Source organism: Aricia agestis, chromosome Z, assembly GCF_905147365.1.
Source record: "Aricia agestis chromosome Z, ilAriAges1.1, whole genome shotgun sequence".
Taxonomy (NCBI): domain Eukaryota; kingdom Metazoa; phylum Arthropoda; class Insecta; order Lepidoptera; family Lycaenidae; genus Aricia; species Aricia agestis.
In genome coordinates, this window is record NC_056428.1 from 3,621,336 (window position 1) to 3,642,962 (window position 21,627).

General features: G+C 36.5%; 1 protein-coding gene across 3 annotated transcripts in view; it reads left to right on the forward strand.

Moving 5' to 3' along the window:
- Positions 1-21,627, forward strand: part of LOC121739331 (protein ELYS-like) — a 48,451-nt gene that overhangs the window by 10,600 nt on the left and 16,224 nt on the right. For all 3 annotated transcript variants that reach the window (XM_042131722.1, XM_042131724.1, XM_042131723.1), the window contains exons 11-22: positions 235-326; positions 1,581-1,684; positions 1,965-2,118; positions 2,366-2,485; positions 2,922-3,077; positions 6,700-6,811; positions 7,342-7,666; positions 7,825-7,969; positions 8,454-8,614; positions 8,899-8,981; positions 9,073-9,197; positions 20,543-20,726. In XM_042131722.1, coding sequence (XP_041987656.1) covers positions 235-326; positions 1,581-1,684; positions 1,965-2,118; positions 2,366-2,485; positions 2,922-3,077; positions 6,700-6,811; positions 7,342-7,666; positions 7,825-7,969; positions 8,454-8,614; positions 8,899-8,981; positions 9,073-9,197; positions 20,543-20,726 — 1,761 coding nt within the window. The remainder of the gene's footprint in view (positions 1-234; positions 327-1,580; positions 1,685-1,964; positions 2,119-2,365; positions 2,486-2,921; positions 3,078-6,699; positions 6,812-7,341; positions 7,667-7,824; positions 7,970-8,453; positions 8,615-8,898; positions 8,982-9,072; positions 9,198-20,542; positions 20,727-21,627) is intronic.

Below are 21,627 nucleotides of genomic sequence, written 5' to 3' on the forward strand. Positions count from 1 at the left end.
TATGGGTTTCTACTGTTTAAAATATTACTTTTTTTGGTGAAAATGAATGAATAAGGAGCGATCAGCATGAAGAAAAAAAGTAGGTCAAGTAGCCTATTGTTTGAAATGATAACAATGAGCTTAAGCATAATCCCATATATGGCAAAACCGCACCTCTGCCGAATCAGCTAGTTATATAATATCATAAATATCCATATCATGCTTTTTTATTTTATTGTTCCTTTTTTATTTCAGACTGACTGGTGTTGGAAGAGAGCAATCGAGTTAAAGGAGAACGCTAAAGAGCTGACCGCGCCCCTATTTACTTCATCAATATTGCCTGATAAGTGAGTATTATTTAGTAATAGTGGCAAAATTGGCTTGCTTAAATTCATCCTTGATTAAGTATTTTTTTATTTTTTTATTATTCGCCTTTATTCAGAAAAAACAATACATTTATTTTACATACATTGCAAAATATTCAAATTAATTATTATTCGGTAGCGCGGTCTCTGTTTCTGTGTGCCTCTTGGCAAAGGCCTCCCCCGACAGCTTTCACTCACTTCTCTGACATGCCACTCTAGTCCACATTTTGCCAGCCATTTGTACTATTTCATCTTCCCATCTTTTTAGAGGTCTGCCCTTTTTTCTTTTTGCCCCTCTGGGATACCAAGACGTTATTATTTTTGTCCATTTGTCTGGCCCTCTCAAAACATGTCCGGCCCACTTCCACTGATTTTTTAAATTATTGTAGAAAAGACATGACACATATAATACATACAATAGGCTACTTGACCTATATTCAATTTCATTGAACAAATACATATTTCTAGTAGAACTTGGCCTAGGAAACCGTATTTCACCCTTATCATCAAATAAAAGCTTATGATTGAAAAATAAAGTCGATTTGAAAATATGATTTTATGAAAATAGGATTTGTACTGACGAAAACGCTTTTGCGGTACTTCCGAATTGGATGTGACGTCATTCTATTCGTAATTTAATATCTTTTATTTATCGCGTTCGTTATATGTAAGTTTATTTGTACATAAATAATAAAAATAAGCCTAGAAAGATTTGTAAAATATATTTTCTTGAATAATTCAAATAAAACATCAGTTTTATAAATTATCTCCATTTATTGTAGACGTGAAATGAAATGGCCAAAACTTTTCTCCAAAAGTTTTCAACATTACAAATGATTTCTAATTTCTTATTTAATTCTTTTATAATTTTTGGATACTTTTAGACGCGTACATTTAGCATATAAAAAAAATCAATAAAGAGAGCTTAAAATACAAAACGTATGACGTCACACTATGGCGGACAGTGTTTTCGGCGCCATTTATAAGGCATATTTTTCAATTAACATTTTTATGGGTTTCTACTGTGTAAAATATTAAAATATTAGCTTTTTTTGCAATAATGAATGATTATGAAGCGATTAGCATGAAGAAAAAAATGAAGTCAAGTAGCCTATTAAAAATAGTTGAATTTTGACGCGACGCTTGTTAATAAACAATACATTCTATTAAGCTGTTTATTTGAGGTGCTTTAAAAGCATTATTAAATTAACACGGGATCTGTTTCTATATTTTCAGAAACGTCGTAAGGTGTTTAGAACACTGCGTGCAACAACTTGGCCAACTTACAGGACTTCTTGATGCCATATTGACAAAATGCTGCAACCTCGTTATACCTGAAGGTAAAGGCAATTTTGTGGTACTTATGCTGTGATGCGATGCCAAGTCCAGAATGCGTCAAAAAACATAATTATAAGGGTCCGTTAAAAAGCATCGAATTATCAATGTATCAATCGAACATAATAAGTCATATTTAACTTTTTTGTTTGTATGTATGTCATAGTTTTATTTCATAGTTTTGATAGTTGGCATATCTCTACTTTTATTTGGTTCAGTGGAGTTCTTCAGTAACTTAGTATTTTTGACAGTCCATTTAATAGTTCATTCATCATTCTTTCACAGCTCTCAGCGAGACAGAGGAGAAGTATAAAGGTGTGGGCACAGTGTCGCTCTACTTCCAAGTGGTACAGTGGTTTCTGCGAGTTGGTCTGCTACCGGAGCGCGCGCCGCCTTTACCCTACCCGGCAAGACAGCTGCGTAGCATTTATTATAAGAGGCAAGTTACTGCGTTATTTATGACTAGATGACGACCGCAACTCCGTCGCGCCAAAATTGCGGTTTTTATAGCGAAAACCGTACATTTTTCCGGGATAAAAAGTATCCTATGTCCATTCCTGGGACTCAAAGTATCTCCATACAAAGTTTAATCAAAATCGGTTCAGCGGTTTGTGCGTGAAGAGATAATAGATAGACACACTTTAGCATATTAGTATGGATTTAAAAAGCCATTAAACTTTTCTCAGGCGGTGGAAACTCCATCGTCTACAAGACAAGCCAGACGAAGAGTTTGAAGACAAACCCTGCGAACTCCTGTACATCGACCAGCTTATTGAGCACGAGTTTGGCGGGGAAGCTGTTTACAGGTAAGCGATATTATTTATTTGAATAAACTTAAATCTATCATCCCAGTAACGCCTTCGATAGAAAGTAAAAATCAATAATATAGTAAACTATAACATGCTTCACATATTTTAATGAATGAGAAGTTTGAGGAGAGCGAGTAGGAGAGGAGATTATTGTGATATGTGAGTTGTGATGTGACGCGTGGCCGTTATACGATTACGATACGAAACACTCAAAGTAGACATTTTAACACCATGTTGCCGTGAATGCTTTAATAAAACAACGTTGCTTTCGTGATGATATTCCGTTATGTGTTTTTAAGATTTGCTCTAAGTTGAAAAGAACTTTTCATGCTAACTCATAGAACCCGAATGACTTAAAAATTATAATACTTAGGTGTTTTTTTTATTTCACGATCTTTTGACCTATTTTGATGTAAGTCACCTTGTTTTTCAGTTCGTGGCGTCGCACCGGGGACGCTGGCACGTACCCTGCGAGTTCGTTAGCGGCAGTCGCACGGTTGTATCTGCGTGCCGACGTCCATCATGATCACAAGCATGCGCTACTACTGTATTTGCTGCTTGACTACTGCGCGCTGTATGATGACGTCAGGTGTGTAATTGCGGATTAAAACGTAAGCGTTGCGTGCAGAGACGATAGCGTTGCGTGCAAGGACGCTAGGGTTGCGTGCAAAGATGCAAGAGTTGCGTACAAAGACATTAATCAGTTGGATGCACGGACGTTAGCGTAGCGTACACGGACGTTAGCGTTACGTGCACAGACGGTATTCAGTTGCGTACACGAAAGTGAGCGTTGCATGCCACTGATCTCCATTATACCAGTACGCTGGATCTATGATACCCACTTTTTTTTTGTGCCATTTGAAGCGGAATCAGCGCCCCCATTATTAGGACCGAGAACTAAATTTGACGTAACCATTGGTAACCATGTATTTATTTTAATTCTCTATGGCTTAATCGTTCGAATTGTTTTCGTGTTTTTAAAGTGTTTTAAAAGGTTTTACGCGATTAGTGTTATGTGTATGTAGTTAGTGGTGGTAGTTCAAAAATCATAGTTAAACTATGAAAGGGTGTATGTTATGTAAAACACGGTACAAAAAGGGATGTGGGGTTACATTTCGCAAGTAAGTGATTTTAACAGCTCATTTCCACGATATTAAACTTTTGTTGATAATATAGGCACTTAAAAATGTGGCACTAATCTTATTATACCGTATTCACCACATATTTACGTTTGTTTTACCGATTTTTGATAAACAATAAAATTCAATAGTGCTGGAGTTTTCTGTCGATAAAACTTATCGATATCTATAATAATTGTATTAAAATCTCCGATAACCGATTTTTATTATCAAATATATATTATGCTCTTAAAATTATTGTCAGGTTTCCGTCTGACGAAGAAAGACTGGAATTATGGTTGAAAAAACAAACTCTTCCGCTTTATCATATAATATTTATTTATTTACTTTAATAAGGATCACCAACAGTACATACATTGATACACATATAAAATAATTAAGCAAAGTAAAGATCTGATGTATGTACCAATTATAGGCGTACACATCATTACAAATTGAGTGACAAATTATTACACTTAAATAAATGATATTAGACAAAGATAACAAAGATAAAGTTATTAACAGAGATAACAATATGACTAATATTTGAGTTACAGGAGAGAGTGCTAAGTGGTTTGAAGGGCATTCATCAAAGAGTTTTTAAATTTATTTATGTTATGGATAAATATGTCTATATCTTTACTGTCAGCTTTTAAGAGATCGTTATAATGACGACCATTCTAGTTATGGGGTTAAAATATGAAATATTGTTTTTATAAACTTGTAACAGAAATCGATTAGTTTTATTCGCTCTGCGTGCACTGTACTTAATATTAAAGTTTAGACAAGAAAGAAATTCAGGACAATCTATTAGAGAATGTACAATTTTGTAGAGGTAAATGCAATCAAAGTATTTACGACGTGTTTCTAAGGTTTTTTATGTTAAAAATACGGAGCCTGTCTGCATATTTCAAGTCTGAGCGTCCGGGTTTTTGACGATAGAAGAGAATCTTAAGACACTTTTTTTGAATCCGCTCCACAGAATCTATATGTGTTTTATAGTGAGGTGTCCATATTACACTACCATATTCCAAGACACTGCGGACCAGTGCAAAGAAAAGGTAAAGGAGACTTTGTGGATTTTTAAATTCTAGGGTAGATCTACAAACAAATCCAAGAAGTCGAAAAGCCTTTGAGGTGATATGCTCGTAATGGACCTTAAAAGAAAGCTTGTCATCAAATAGAATACCAAGGTCTTTTATTATTGTAGATATTATAACAATAAGTAATTCTAGTCGTTTGTTTGAGAAAGACATGACAGAGCACTTTTTAATATTTAGGTGCATATGATTGCGTTAACACCAGTTAAGAACAACATCGAGATCTCTTTGCAGCTTGTTGCAATCAACAATAGAACTTATTTGATTAAAGATTTTTAGGTCATCTGCATACAATAAACAATGACAAGATAAAAGCACAATTAAATCGTTTATAAAGATGACGAAAAATAAAGGCCCTAAATGGGAGCCCTGCGGAACTCCAGATGTCACCTTTAATGGCAAAGATAAGAATCCCTTAAGAGCAACTAACTGACTTCTATTGTTAAGGTAAGAGCTAACCCAGCGCATTAAGCTACCACTGATACCGCACCTCGAAAGCCTATGACAAAGTAAGACATGGTTTACTCTGTCAAAAGCCTTCGAAAAGACAGTATAAATGGCGTCTACTTGGTGACCAAGTGCATAAGATTGACAGAGGTAGTTTTTATATACGAGAAGATTACTAATTGTTGACCTGTTTTTTTTTCACGAAACCGTGTTGTTTGTCAGAAATAATAGGCCTAATGAAGTTATATATATGGTCGTATGCAATGGATTCAAAAAGTTTTGCGAGGCATGATAAAATGCTGATAGGTCTGTAGTTCTCACAATTAGATTTGTCGCCGCTTTTATGAAAAGGCTGTTTTCCATCGTGTCGGAAAAGTACCAGTACTTAGCGATAGACTGAAAATGATGGAGAGAGGCTTAGATAATTCCTTATTACAGCATTTGACAAAACTAGGTGGAATGCGATCGGGACCAGAGCCCTAGCTTTTATCTAATTTTTTTATTTTACGTTCTACATCTTCGGTAGATATAGAAATATGCGATAAACAATTATTGTTCAAGTTAGGCGATGCTATGCAATTACTTGAGTCAAAATTATTGGAAAAATTCGAATTGCCATCATAAACAGATCCAAAGTATTTAGAAAAACGTTCGCATATTCCTTCACCTGATGAGGCAAAAGTGCCTTTATATGACATAGTGTTTGGAACAGATACATGTCCTTTTCTATTATTAATATATCTACAAAAAAAATTAATATTACTTTGTAATGATTTTTCTGCTTTAATACGATACACTGTAGCACTACTTTGATAATATTAGAAATAAAATTAGAAAATACAATACAACATAGTTTTCGTTAGAAACTTATCTTCAGTTTTGTTTTTAATTTTTCGTAGTGCTAACTGCTAAAAATAAATGGATTATAGATAGGTACTGCTACTTCACGTTATCTACGTATGAAATCGTTGTTAATTTATTACGCCTATCTAAATTACGGAGAGGAAGTCTGTAATCTTTAATACAAATATGTAGCGTTTGTATTATTCAATTTAATATTTTTGTCCTAATGGTCGACATTATCTGAATCTGGAAACATTTCATCGATAATATAAAAGACAGTTGTACATCACTAGTATTAGTTCCAAATACTCCCACTACTGCTATCAGCGCCAATATGGCGACATGATGGCGACTTTCAAACGTCATTTTTACGTCAAATTTAGTTCCTACCTCTAATAATGGGAAAGCTGATTCCGCTTCAAATAGGCACAAAAAATAGCTGTCATTTCAAAGGGTATCATCAGTCCAGCGTACTTGTATAATGGAGGTCAGTGGTTGCATGCACAGACAGTAGCGTTGCGTGTACGAATGCTACTGTTTAGAAAGTTACTCTAGACATTCGGTACTTGTTTTAAAAAATAGATTATACTTTTTTTTAATAGGGTAGGATACATTATTAATTTATTATTGATATTTTAAGTATCAAATATTTCTCGGACTACATTAGAATAGGAGATATTTTAAATAGGTTTTTTTCCCACAGATACGAGGCAGTTATCCGTCGACTGATGCAGTTCCCGACTATGTTCGGTCTCAGTAACACCGCTATCAAGGCAACGCAGGCGTTCTGGCATCTAGATCATAGGGACTTTGATGTAAGTATTAAATTTTAATCATTATAATTATTATTGAATTATTAAACATCGGTAAACCATCAGATATACCGCTTGATCCGTATTTGACAATTCTCGGCAAAAATACGGCAAGCATTTAGAGCTCTAAACTTTACTATTATTTATTTTTGTCAAATATAAGGGCCGAGAGTCGGGACACATAAACACGATACGACGTCGTGTCGTGTGAATCTACGACGAGCATCGTAAAAAACTACGTCGCGACATCGTAACGTGCCACGATACACGGCACGACGTCGCGTCGTAGAAACTCACGATGCGTTCCTGTGTCAGTGCCACAGTTGTTATTCAAAATTCAAAGATGACGCATCGTGAGTTTCGACTCGTCGTAGATTCCAACGACGTGACGTCGCATCGTGAAACGAAGCCGCATCGTGACTCGTGGTACGACACGACGTCGTATCGTGTTTATGTGTCCCGGCCCTAAGACATTTATTCAATCTATTGTGGCTTACGCTGACGATAATTTTGCTTAAACAATATTTTTATAGTTTGCCCTAGATCAACTGCAATGTCTAACTGGTAACACTTTATCGGACTGGCAACACAAAGTGGTACTATCCGCGTTGCTAGCTCAGAAGAAGTCCCAAGCTGCGCTCCAGTACTTGCATGTTAGAAAGCCGGCTCCTATACATAAAGTAGACAAAGACCTGAGCAGAATCAATGAGTATGATAAGCTAGAAGATTGGCAGTCATGTTGTAATTTATACCTAGCGAGAGGTCTCGTGTTTGAAGCGTTAGATGTTATAAGGACGTGTGTGAAAAATGCTCCAACTATTGATGAGAAGGCGCAAGTGTTGAATTTCTTTTATGAAGGTAATTTTTAAATGTAACTTATGTAGTGTAATGTAACTTATTTAATGAATTATTGAACTTACTTATCATTATTGCGGCAACAATAATTACATGAAAAAAAGAGTGAATGTCTCGCTTTAATAAGTTAGTTATTTTATTCGTTAATCAAATATTTTTAGGATGTCGCAATACTGGTCAGCTGTCGAAGGTATTGCAAGTATCACTTTTACCGTTTGAAGAGGAGGTATTCATAAAGTATTTACAAGACTGCAATGATGTACAGACTTCCGATATTTTGTTGCTTTACTATCTTCAACAAGCGAGGTAAGAATTGAAATTTTATAGCATAATATATGCATAATCCATCCGATATTAGTTATTACTATTAACACATTTTAAAACTGTCACAAATTCAAGTCATAAATAAGCTTAACACCTTACACACGTGTTAATAGTAGTTGTAATTCAAAAAGACAAAAACAACTGTCTACGCCCAACGCGAGACATCACTAGCGCGACCATCCCATCACTAGCGCGTCGATCCCAACTCTTGCGTTTCCGCCTCCGCGCCGCCATCTTGTCAATCAATCGAACCTCAAGAATATATTTTACAATAAGTGTAAATCTTACATATTAACATATGAATAAAAGTTGTGATTTTACTTGTAGACTGGTTTTATGTGCAAATTAGTGTTTCTACATAAATCACGCTTCCTAAGAATAAACAACAACCTTAAATAAATTCCTACGTTATCAATCCAAGAGAAAGATAAGAAATTATTTCAATAATATTTTCTACGATCTTCAGGTATTTGGAAGCGGAGCTGTACTGCACGCTGACGAAATCGCGTCACAAGGGTGACGTCACCGAAGCGGCGCACACATTAGTCGACGTCGCAGCGCGCGCCGTGCCGCACATCGCGACGCAGGTCGCCCGCACCGCCGCCGGACACGTCGCCGGTGAGCGCGGTGAGTGCTGCCGTCTCGCTCGCACACATGTAACACATACGCTAGTGGATGTCTGTCTCGCTCGCACAGATGTTACACACACGCTGGTAGACGTCGGCGCGCGCACCTCACAAGAGCGAGAAAGCAGTTCAACTGCTGTCTCGCTTGCACAACATTTTTCTTTAACTCAGCATAGTGTCGCCTATAAGTGCGGTCACACCTTTAATGCATACGTTAGCGAACGTCATATTCTGTCATCAACCTTGTTTATTTGAATTTTTTTATACATTTAATTTTTTTTTCAGTGGTTGCACCCAAGCCAATGTCTGTGTTCATACAAGCGTCTTCTCCAAAAAACTCCTTTACATATAAATCATCATTTATTCAGGTACTACTTAAATTGAATTAATTACATAATCAGGATTATGAAATTAACATTATTATGAGTCGTAACATAATATTTGTTATAATATTTTCAGGATACCATAGAAAATGCGAGCGAGACATGGGTAAATAAACCTAAAACTAGGAAAGGCATAAAACGAGCTCTGAATATTGAAGAAACGCCATTTATTTGTACTCCCAAACTGACTAAAACAAAAAGGTATGAATTTAACGTAGTGAACTATTTTGACGCTTAAAGCAAACTTATTGTGGTATTCGTAACTATAACTATTATAGTTAATAATAATAATAATAATAATAATAATAAGTTTATTTCTCCCAAAAAATTTATAGTTAAGATTTTTTCCTCCTTGCTAGTAAAAATATTTAAACTGTGCATAAGCTATTCACTACTCTGAAAAGGTGTGTTAACAGGGTTTTAGTAGAGGGTAGTTATAAGTCCTTACTTATAACTACCCTAGGCCCTTGCCTAAGGGGAGTTATATTGTATCCCATTTAAAGTTTGTGGGTTTTATGATGATATGCGTGACACATCATAATTGACAATAGTAGGGAAGTTACCTAACAAAAATTAATCGATAATTTAAAAATATCGAATCACTTCGTAAAGGAATTGCAATCGAAATTATAGATTTCGTACTGACATTTCAGTGGTGCCGGTGATTTAAGATGGCCGCCCCTTTTTTATCGATTTGATTTCGATTCAACAGAGTCAATCTCTATTGACATAACTCGCGTCGCTACGGCCGAAAATGATACAAGTTAGTAACCTAGCTCGCGCGGGTATTTACACACCCCAGTCTAGATTTTCAATCACGGCCTTAACTAACCTATCGACAACGCACTGTGCAGTAGCCGAGATATCGTGCCCTCAGTTTAAGCTATACGTAGTTAGCTGCTATTTCCAGTACGCGGACTCCGTAGGTCCCCATTTACATCAACTTCACGGCAACGGCATGGCCAGCTAAGGTACACAGATCGCGACCGACGTTGCGCCGTTGAAGACTTTATTGCGGAGTTTAACCTCCAAATTCACAACACCCCCGATGCACCACCTACCTATAGTAGCCCAACGGGTGAATCGTCAATTGACGTCACGCTATCTAGCGCGTACGTCCAGATTAGGCATTGGCGTGTCCTCCCCGATGCGTCACCGCTTACTGGTGTACGAGTTTTCTCGTGCGGTCCCGAGTGATTCCGTAATAAATTTTAAGAGGAGTCCACACCGCCGTTTTTCCATACAAACGCTGTCCCCTGTTTCCCCCCTGGATAATGCCGGTAGAGCTGTGATTTTTTTCCTAAATATCTATGGTCACTATTAGCATGTCCCTATGTTTTCTTTTTTTTCATAATTTAATTATTAAAAAAGATATAAACGTTTTAAAACCCAAAAAAATGGTCAGATTTTCCGCTGTGTTCAAACATCCACACAACAAATTTGGCTAGATTATACAAAAAAAGCAAAACATAGGAACACAGCTCAAGCCTTGCTTTAATTTCTAATGACAAAAGTACTTAAATCGGTTAAGTTTTGGAGAAGGAAACAGGGGAGAACGAATCGTTGATTTTCTGTTCTTTTATTAGAATTTTCAATTCAGTTCAATCAGTGTATAAATTAACTGATTGTGAGGTTTGATTGTTGAAAGGTAATAAGGGACCATCCATGAAGTACGTCACACTTAAATGGGGGGCGGGGGGGGGGACGAAGTGTGACATGGTTAGACATAAGGGGTGGGGCTGAGTTTTGTGCTATCATATTAAAATTTAATCTAGAAAGAAATATTGAAGTGGTTTCAATTTTTAACCACCGACAAAAAGAGGGGTGTTATAAGTTTGACGTGTGGACCTATTTTGATCTAGTTTTTTTTTGTGTGACGTACTTTATGGATGGTCCCTAAATAATAAACTTTTTCTTGACAGTTTTTATTAATATATTAAAATCACACTAATATTCATGATAGTAGGCTACTTGACCCATTTTTTTTCTTCATGTTAATCGCTTCGTAATCATTCATTTTCAGAAAAAAACCAATATTTTAATATTTTACACAGTTCTACTGTGTAAAATATTAAAATATATTATACCCATAAAATTTTTGATTGAAAAATATGCCTTATAAATGGCGCCGAAAACCTGCCATAGTGTGACGTCATACGTTTTGTATTTCAAATTCTCTTTATTGAACATTTTTTTTGTGCTAAAATATGTACGAGTCTAAAAGTGACCAAAAATTATAAAAGAATTAAATAAAAAATTAGAAATTATTTGTAATGTTGAAAACTTTTGGAGAAAAGTTTTGGCCATTTCATTTCCGGTCTACAATAAATGGAGATAATATATAAAACTGATGTTTTATTTGAATTATTCTAGAAAATATATTTTACAAATCTTTCTAGGTTTATTCTTATTATTATTTATGTACAAATAAACTTACATATAACGAGTGCTATAAATAAAAGATATTAAATTACTAGTGTGATGACGTCACATCCCAATCGGAAGTACCGCAAAAGCGTTTTCGTCAGTACAAAAATTATATTTTCATAAAATCGTATCTTCAAATCGACTCTTTTATCATATTACATTTATCATATATATCAATCATAAGCTTTTATTTGATGATAAGGTTGAAATACGGTTTCCTAGGCTAAAATCTACTAGAAATATGCATTTGTTCAATGAAATTGAATATAGGTCAAGTAGCCTATCATTATAACTATACCATGGCCAATCCTTTTCTCTCTCTTACTGCTAAATGTCGTGGTTTGCGACCGTCGATTATCTCTGGTAACAGGCAGTCAAAGTAAAAGGTTTCTAATATAGGTTCCATTTTGTGCCAAAATGCGTCGTCTCTCTTAATTTTTTCGAAAAGTAAGCCTTTGCAGCTCCACAAAATAAAATAACAAAAATTTCGGCCGGTTATATGTAGTTGCCCCTGCACTTGAAAGAAATAATTGTGATTCCTTTTTAATTCTAGGATGCCATTTTTAAATACGCAGAAGTCTATTTTCTTTTGCTCTATTCCTTCTTTAGGCGTTAAGTCAAAAATTTTGTAAGGACATTTTACTTCAACTATCGAATCTTCTCCAACAAGACCATCAGGACTTGCTGAAAAAAAAGTTTTATGCTTGTCGACGAATAATCCACATTTTGACACCGGTAGTCCAGTTTCTTTAATGAATTGTTGTATTGCTTCATCCTCTTTTTCTCTACCATAATTTGTAGCAAGAGTGCCTTTAAATTGAGAATATAGTAAAGATTTTAAAAGTCCTGTTACTGATCTTGTCTTTCGTTATTTACAAATTCGACCGAAGTTGGATGCTGTAAGGCGTTTACGTCTTTCTACTGTCCACAACCTATTTTCGCTTTGGCCAACAGTGTTTTGTTGAAGCTCATCAAATTTGGTGTTATTTAACTGTGATAAAAATTCACTTTTCTTTTGCTCATATATCTCAGGTGGCATATCTGGTTCTAAGTCTAACTGACCATAATTCTCATCGGGTCCAGTAACTTTTCTTCTTTTGTTCGGTACGTTATCACCGAAAGCAATCCTTCTCTTTCGAATTCTTTCTCTAATGATTTTGGAGCGCTGTTTCTTATCTATGAATTGTTTGGTATATTTTCCAGGGCTACAACCTTGATTTTTTTTGATAGGCGTGCGTGGATAGCCGTTTCACTATTCCACGATGTTACTGCACCAAAACACCGTGTCTGATATGAACCTCTAGCAGTGTAGTTCACCCTTTTACCGCCAATAAATTTGGCAATTACATTATTAAATTGCTCCACGGTGTTATTGGTTATATCTAAAATAAGGCTTTCTGCACCAACATCAACAGGTATTGCTGAATATCCGCCCATATTCCACAAGATTGGAGATCTGGTACCAAATTTGTGTCATTGGTATATTTTTCCGGCTTACAATAATAAGATGAACAATTTTTATGGTCTCCGAACACATGATTGGCGGCATTTTTATGTCCATTTTAAGGTTTTTTAATTTTATCACCGTGGTTACTATTTTGCTCTTTTCTATGGTTTACAGCTCCAACCACTGCTTTCCTCAAGCGCAAAACGTTGGACTGAACTTTTTTTCTTAGGTCAACTGGAACAAAGCCTTTGTGGTTGTTTGTTTTTTTGGCTAATGCTTTTATTTTATTACAAAAGTTGCGGAGCAAATGGTTTTTACACTCAATTTTAGTTATAGCAAAGTCATGCCCATATGGATTATTCAATAGCAATTTTTTTATCACACTGGAGTCGCCATCTCCGATAAGTTTATTATATTTTACTCCATGCATCTCCATACTTTTTGCAAACCCTTCTGCTATTATATCCGCTTCCATGGCGTTGGCGCTGTCATTCCAGTTTTTAAAGCACCTGTGTTCAGGGACATCTAGTATATTCAATTTTGCACTTCTAGAACATATTCAGCAATAGGAGTTTCCAAATTCCAAGAAATAATACCTTTTTGGTCCTAAGTCCAACTATGCAACCAGCACCAGACGCCGAGCTGAATCCGCTTTTGTATGACCGTTTTGCCCAAGATCCATCTGCAACCACTGATATTAGAGGGCAACCATCGTTGTCTAAATCGCCATTCAAGACAGCTAGTCTTTTTTCCTCTTGACCTGCTGCGATCATCTCGTCTATGGCACATTCTTCAATTTTCGGTGTCAGACGTTGTTCAATCCTTGTGTATGTGGTATTGCTCATAACTGGCATATTTAAAACACTACATATCTCATTCAGTTGTCCATATCCATTTCCAGAACAGACTATTCCTTCTACATCAGCGTCATTTACAGATAGTTTCAATTTTGGATCTTCGCTGTACACTATTTCCTTTTTTGTACACATTTTGCATTCAAATTTATATTTGCTAACAAATTCTGTTCGCAGTTCTCCTAAGAACTTTAAATCAGCAAACGTGCAATCTGTGTGTTCGTGCTTGATTTTGGGAAAAAAAAATACTTGATATTCACTATTCGACGTCCTTCCAAATGTTTATGCTGAACTGTTTCATCGATATCGTTGTCATTGTTTAAATGCTGATCATAACAAATCGTTAAGTCAAAATCTGACTCTGAGGTAGAGCTTGTATTTGCTTCAAATACGTTATCGTTGAAAGTTTCATGCATTTGCGATATATCTGAGTTTTCCTTGTTTTCATCACTGTAACAATTATTAAAGAAACAGCATTCATTATTAAACTGTGAAAATTTCAGAAGTCTAGCTATAGCGGTCATTGAGTTACAACTTGGAGACAGACTGAAAGATAGACAGACAGACGGACAGACATCGAAGTCTCAGTAATAGGGTCCCGTTTTTACCCTTTGGGTACTAAGGTACTAAGACTTCGTTATCTGTCCGTCTGTCTCCAGGCTATATCTCAAGAACCGCTATAGCTAGACTTCTGAAATGTTTATAGATTGTGTATATCTGTTGCCGCTATAGTAACTACTAAAAACAAAATAAAATTAATATTTAAGGGGAGCTCCCATACAACAAACCTGATTTTTTGGCCCTTTTGCCCGTAATGAATAATAGCAACTTGAAATTTTCACAAAATTTTAAATTATATTAACACGTTCACTGCGTTACGGGTACTTTCGCGCCCCGTACGTTGACATCAGTCAGTGCGGTGCTGAAAAAGTAGTGTCTACTCGTTCTTGCGGGGATTGTATTTTTGAGGATTTTTGTTGTATGAATGAGATGAATAGATATTTATGTTCCTGGCTTGAAATTGAATTAAGAATCGGTATAATAATCTACGGGGTTTCTTGAGCCCCGTTGCGACCAGCGAGTAAAAATTGTAATTAAGTGCGTCTACGGGGTCTATATCACCCCGTACAGATTATTGCTTACCCCGTACGGGGTGATGAGCTCATTTGCGTAGGCGCGTCCTAAGAAGCAAAGTGTTTATCGACTATTTTTCAAAATGAAGCGTTCGCGGCGTATGTTGGAATTATCTCATGGTAAAAATAATGAAGAAGCCGATGAGCATGATGTATCAACATCTTCACGATTATCCCGACGACCACCATCATCACCATTATTCCGCAAGGTCCTTCAGCGAAACCTAAGTCCAAGATACGATGTGATCACCAGCCCTAGCACTGGTCAAACCTATCACCAATTGCAAAATGTTGTATTAAATTCAGGAAACCCTAAACAAACAAAAAAGGTTTTGTTGAACACATCATTGATTCTTTCACAAATTTGATCAACGTTAAATCTGATGATTTGGAGCCTTCTGAATCTAAACATAAATTTGAAATTGGTGAAAAGAAAAAAAAATGTTCAGGTTGTTATGAGGAGCTAAGAAAATCTATGAGCAGTCGGGAAGCAGATAACAAAGTAAAGAAAGTTAAAACACTTTGTCGTCAGTGTAATAAAGCATATTGTTTGCAGTGTTATAATATGAAACATTAGAATTCAGTAAAGTTTTTTTCTATACTATCGGTTATTCGCATTAACGAAGTGTTAAGTAATTCTAAGATAATTTATTTTTTATATAAAAATATGTTTGTTTGGAATGTTCCCTAAAGTCATTCTTATAATTATTATGAATAAATAAATACGAGTATCATCTATTTAAAATATCGATAGTTTTAATTTTTTTACTCCCATCACTAACTTTTTATCGATAAAAATGTATTCTGTGCGTTAAGGGGTTTTTGGAATCCCGTATTTTTTGTTTTTAATTGCGTTACGGGGATAGAAGCACCCCGCACTTTATTTTTCATTATATATATTTTTGTTTTTATTGTACCTACGTGCGGAGTAAGGAGAGTGTAGTTCAGTTAATACTCTTTGAAATGGTATAAGAAAAACAATGATAATACTATTTTTGTCAATTTTAGAGGGGTTTAAATGAAGTCGGGTGTACGGGGCACTTTTGCACCCGTAACGCATAATAATTAATTTCATAAAGGGGCGTGCTCATCCCCGTAACGCACTTAAATTTAGGTTAAGGATTTGGGTCTACGCAGTTAACGTGATAAATTTGTACTTTTATTAAAGTATATACTTTTATAAAAATATTTATTTATATTTTAATTTTATTATTTACTATTGTAAATAATAAAATTAAAATATAAATAAATATTTTAGTGGGCTCCCATACAAAAAACACAATTTTTTGCCAACTTTAGCTTAGCTGCCTTTAGCTCTATAACGGTACGGAATCCTTCGTGCGCGAGTGCGACTCGCACGTGGCCGATTTTATTTATTAGTTTTTGTTGTCTTAGCGGCAACAGAAATACATAATCTTTGAAAACAACTCTCTAGCTATTACTGTACCTATAATCTACTAGCTACTACATACAGCCTGGAGGTAGACAGATGGACAGACATCGAAGTTTTAGTAATAGAGTCCCGTTTTCGGTTGGGTACGGAACCCTAAAAATCTTAAACAACAGACAGGCAGACAGACCATAAAGTTGTTCTTTTTTAACTAGAGAACTCAAAAAAACCAACCTGGCTATAGTACTCGGTGCTAAATGGATGTGACGCTTTATGCTAAAGTGATGTTTTTTTCTTTTAGCGGATGTATATAAACGCTTTTTATTCCCTTTTCTATTGCCCATTTTAAGAGGGTTTATCTGCAACAAAAATATGATTACTTATAATATAGATTAGCAGTTAGCACTAATGTAATGTACCTAAAATAAACTAAGGTAGACCGTATTTTCAGTTGACTAGTTATTAAAAAATTTAAAAACCACGTAACTTTTTTATGCCTTATAGTGGGGCATACCGCATAGATGAACCCACTCATTTACAGGCTGTAACAAAAGTAAGTGATAATACTTTAGGGTTTGTATGTGTCCCTTCACCAAGGGTATAGAGTTTACTGCGAACTTAGCAGCGCTGAAACTGGATTTTTTTGTCATTTGTATGCAAGCGCCCAAGCCCATATGAGATAGCCCATACAAATCACAAAAAATCCCTTTCAGTGCTGCTACTTTCACAGTAAACTCTATAATATAAGGAACACATAAAAACCCACTTTTATTTAATTTATTTTGTACTACACTTAGAAAGCTAGGTACCAAATTATATAATTCAAAAATTACTTACTTACGATTTATCTCTTATCGTTGAGAAAAGCTCAAAATCCAATACACAAGCCGAGTCAAAACAATGAAGTAAAGAAACAAACAAGTCCAGTAAACAAAAGCCAGAGTCAATTAAAAGAGCGGGTAGGTAATACAATTATAACACGAATAAAATATATTCCGCAAACGTCGTGCGCCGAAATCAACTTGCCGACTGCAAAGTGCAATTGCAATTATTTTATTAGCAATCTGAGTGAGCGCGGGCGGTGGGCAGCGCGCGGCGGACAGCGCTGTATACCACGCCACGCAAACATTGACAGTCACACTCACACATTCTCACTCGGTCGGGCCGCGGGCGCAGCGCGACAGCAATAGATTTTCCAAATACTGGTCTTTCATTTCTCTAGCCGGTGGTGTATGCTCTTAACGACTATAAATATAATGTTAAAAATGGTGATTGGAAATTATTCCGTTCCCTTATGACCGCTCATGCCAAAGATTTCACTCGCCCGGAACTGAACGCCAATGAGTGCGCCGAAATTATGACAAACACTTTTATTTACTGTGCCAATGTTGCCTTGGCCCTTGGGTCGAAAGCCCCTGAAAAAAGATCAAAATTGTAAATGGTGGAACAATAATCTTTCAAACCTTCGGCGAGAGTTTAGAAAAGCTAGACGTAAAATAAATAACCTTCGTAAATCGGGAATCGGTCGTTCCGATGACACTGATGATATATTAAGTTTAAATAACCTTCGTGTTTCAAGGTCACGATACCGCGCCGCCGTTATTCTAGCGAAAAATAATATGTTAAAAAATGCCGCGAATAGACTGGATAAGGAGGGCCCCTGGTCCTCTTTGTACCACGAACTTAAACCCAATAATACCTCTGCGTCTAATTTTATTTCAAACATTAAAATAAACAACAGTTATACTTGTAGTCTAGAGGATACGGCTAAAGCATATCTGAACATCTTGATTCCAGACGACGAGCCCACTTTAGACGACGAATACCATCGCGCCATTAGAAGTACAATGTTAGACCCCATCAATACACCGCCTTCCGACTTGCCTTCTCATCCGATGAGTTTATTAAAATAGTAAATCTTTTGCCTATGAAAAAATCTGCGGGCGAGGATAAAATTTCAAAAATAATGATAAAACAATCCTGTATAGCGGTGAACTCATCAATTTTATTCGTATATAATAAATGTATCGCGGAAGGCATTTTTCCAAAGGTCTGGCGTATCGGTAGTATAAAATTGATCCCCAAAGCCGGTAATAAACCTTCAGACGATCCAAAATCCTACCGTCCGATCACGCTTCTGCCGTGTTTAGGTAAACTGTTAGAACGCCTTATCGTACCGCGCCTGCTTCCCGGTGGCCCTAAATTTCATAGTCAGCAGTATGGTTTCACCGCCGGGAAATCGACTATAGATGCGGCTTTAGAAGTCAGAAAAATAGTTAATCTATCAGAAACAAAATACGCTGTTGCCATCTCATTAGATATATCGAGTGCTTTTGATAATGCGTGGTGGCCCATGCATGCTAAAAAATAGAGGGTGCTACTCAAACATTTACTACTTGATACGTTCTTACTTTTATAACAGTTTAACTAAGTTTCAACTTCGTTGGTCACTGCGTTCACGCTAAAAACCTGACGTGCAGCTGTCCACAGGGTTTCGTACTCTCGCCTAAATTGTGGAACGTAGGCTTCGACGATTTGCTATGCCTCCCCCTACCACCGCTTTGCATACTAGTTGGCTATGCCGATGATGGTTTTCTAATTATTCAGGCTAACTCACGTTCCGAAATTGAAACAAAATCAAACCAAAGTTTAAACTTAATTTCGGACTGGGGCCACCGCAACCGCTTAAATTTTGCCGCGCATTAAACCTGGTAGGTTTATACTCTTGAAGGGATCCCTCTTGTCGACACCCAGCATTAAACTTAACAATGTTAACGTTAAACGCAAGCAGTCGCTCTGTTATCTCGGGTTTTACTTAGAAAATAAACTTTCGTTTTTAGATCATATAATTCAGACCGGTGAGAAAGCTAAACGTAAGTTTTATTCATTTACCAAAATTTCCACTTTAACATGGGGTCTCTCATTTAAAACGCTCAACCTAATTTACTCAGCGACATTCCTAGGTACTATATGCTACGGGGCTCCCGTGTGGGCTGACCGACAGGTGGTGCGGCTCGTTGCAAATTATTACAAAGCCAACGTCTTGCTCTCATATTCCTGTGTAAAGCTTGCAGAACCACAAGTACCGAATCTTTACCTGTGCTAGCCGGAGTTTTACCCGTAGACCTTGAAATACAGCGTCGTGCGACTATGTACTACCACAATAAAAACATTACTAGTCCGGACTTTTTAAACGCTCGCGATAAACCAAAAATTGCTAGATTGTTTGAACCCTTAGATGATTCAGTACATTTCCTAATGTCCGAATGGCAAACGCGTTGGGATAACTCCACAAAAGGTCGCCACCTTTATAACTTTTTTCCAGATATACGTCAACGGCTATCCAAACACTGGATGGATATTGATCATTGCGTATCTCAATTCCTGACCGGTCATGGTAATTTTAAAGCGAAACTCTATGGATTTAAATTAGTAGAATCACCCATGTGCGAGTGCTCGACCGAAGGAAACATGTTTGAACAAACCGCCCATCATGTTCTCTGGGAGAGTAACCTCTGGCATAACGAAAGATCTAAAATGCTTAATAACATACTTTGTAAATCTGGAGTCCCATATTACGATGATCTCGTAGACAGCGCAAGGAAATTCCGTGCCTTTAAGCGTTTTTGTCATAATTATTACTGGAAACAGTGTAACACAAGAAATTCCAACATTAACTTAGATCTAGCTTAGTAGTCATAATCAACATTAATTATTCCCGTGGTGCTTTCCTTTTCTTTGGCTTTCGTTCATTGCAACTTTGTGTTGTCTCCCGCTTTTTATGGGGAGGGAAAACTATACTTCCTACTCCTCCTATCTTCTTCTGATTAATTTCGTTGCGGGTCTCAAAACAGCTTTAGCATGTCCCTCGGGCTCCCTGAGATCATATCAAAGGGTTTTCGTGGTTGGATACCGCTGTCGATCCTGGCGACACAGGAGATACAGTGGTGGGAATGTGTGGTGGGCCAAAGCCCGTTTAAAAAAATGACATAAGTTCCGTTTCATGCACCTGACATTTTTCAAATGTTTTCGTAACAATAATTTGATACTCCTATTTTACAGTTAATATTTATAATTTTATATTAATAAGTTAGCATTTAGCAACTTTTCATTTTTATTCATTTACAATTATAGGAAACATTTGTTTTTGTAGATGGAATATAGTTTATAACATTTTGATTTTTTTATTTTCTTGTAAAAACCCGTAGCAAGGAATATGAAAACTGTCACCCATATCATCTTAAAACGCACAAACTATAATTAACATGGGTCTGCATTTACACAACTTTTTACAGTTACCTATCGTCAAACGAGGTACAATGTACGCCACCTAAACGTCCCAAAATCGAGTCGACGGTCAACACAGCGACGCCGGTCAGCGCAACATTGTCGCGGCAAATGGCGGCGTTACTGGATATGCCGGAGCCGTCGCCGATACGTGACAGACTGCGTCCGGATACGCCACAGAGTATATTGAAGGTATTTTACTTTTTTTGACGATTAACGATGCAGGCTAAAATATACAACAGTCAGCGCAACATTGCCATTGGCAAATGGCGGCGCTACTGGACATGCCAGAGCCTTTTCCTGTTCTGAGGCCGTCGCCGATACGTGACAGACTGCGTCCGGTTACGCCACAGAGTATATTGAAGGTGCGTTACTTTTTTTTATGACAAATGTCGTTAGAGGCCAAAACATACACCAATTAAATACGCCCATATTGAAGGTGCGTTTTTAAGGTTTCGTACCCAAAGGGTAAAAACGGTACCCTATTACTAAGACTTCGTTGTCTGTCCTTCTGTCCGTATGTCTGTCTGTCTGTCTGTGTGTCTTTAGGCTGTAACCCAAGAAACTTTAAGGTAATAGCTAGAGACCTGAAATTTTCACAGATCATATTGTATATCTGTTGCCGCTGTAACAACAAATACTAAAAACAAAATAAAATTAATATTTCCCATACAACAAATGTGATTTTTTGGCCTTATTTGCTCTATATCAATAATGACCACAGGTAGGTACTTGATTTAATAATAATATTTTAAATAATAAAATAATAAATTAAGGGGGCTCCTATTGGATACTAAAAATACAATTTTTGGCCTAATTTTTCTCTATAATGGTACGGAACCCTTCGTGCGCGAGTCCGACTCGCACTTGGCCATTTTCTTTTTGACGAAAGATTTTGAAGGCAAAACCCTTCATAACACAATATTGTCCCGGCAAATATACGCGAATGAAACGAAATACATTATTTTCGAAATTCTGCCATAGTCTCTTTTGAATTATCACACATCTGTAAATAAGTCATTCTGAATTTTTTACGTTAAGATAAATCAAAATTAACCGTAAATCTTTATTCTATAATATAATTTCTTTCGCC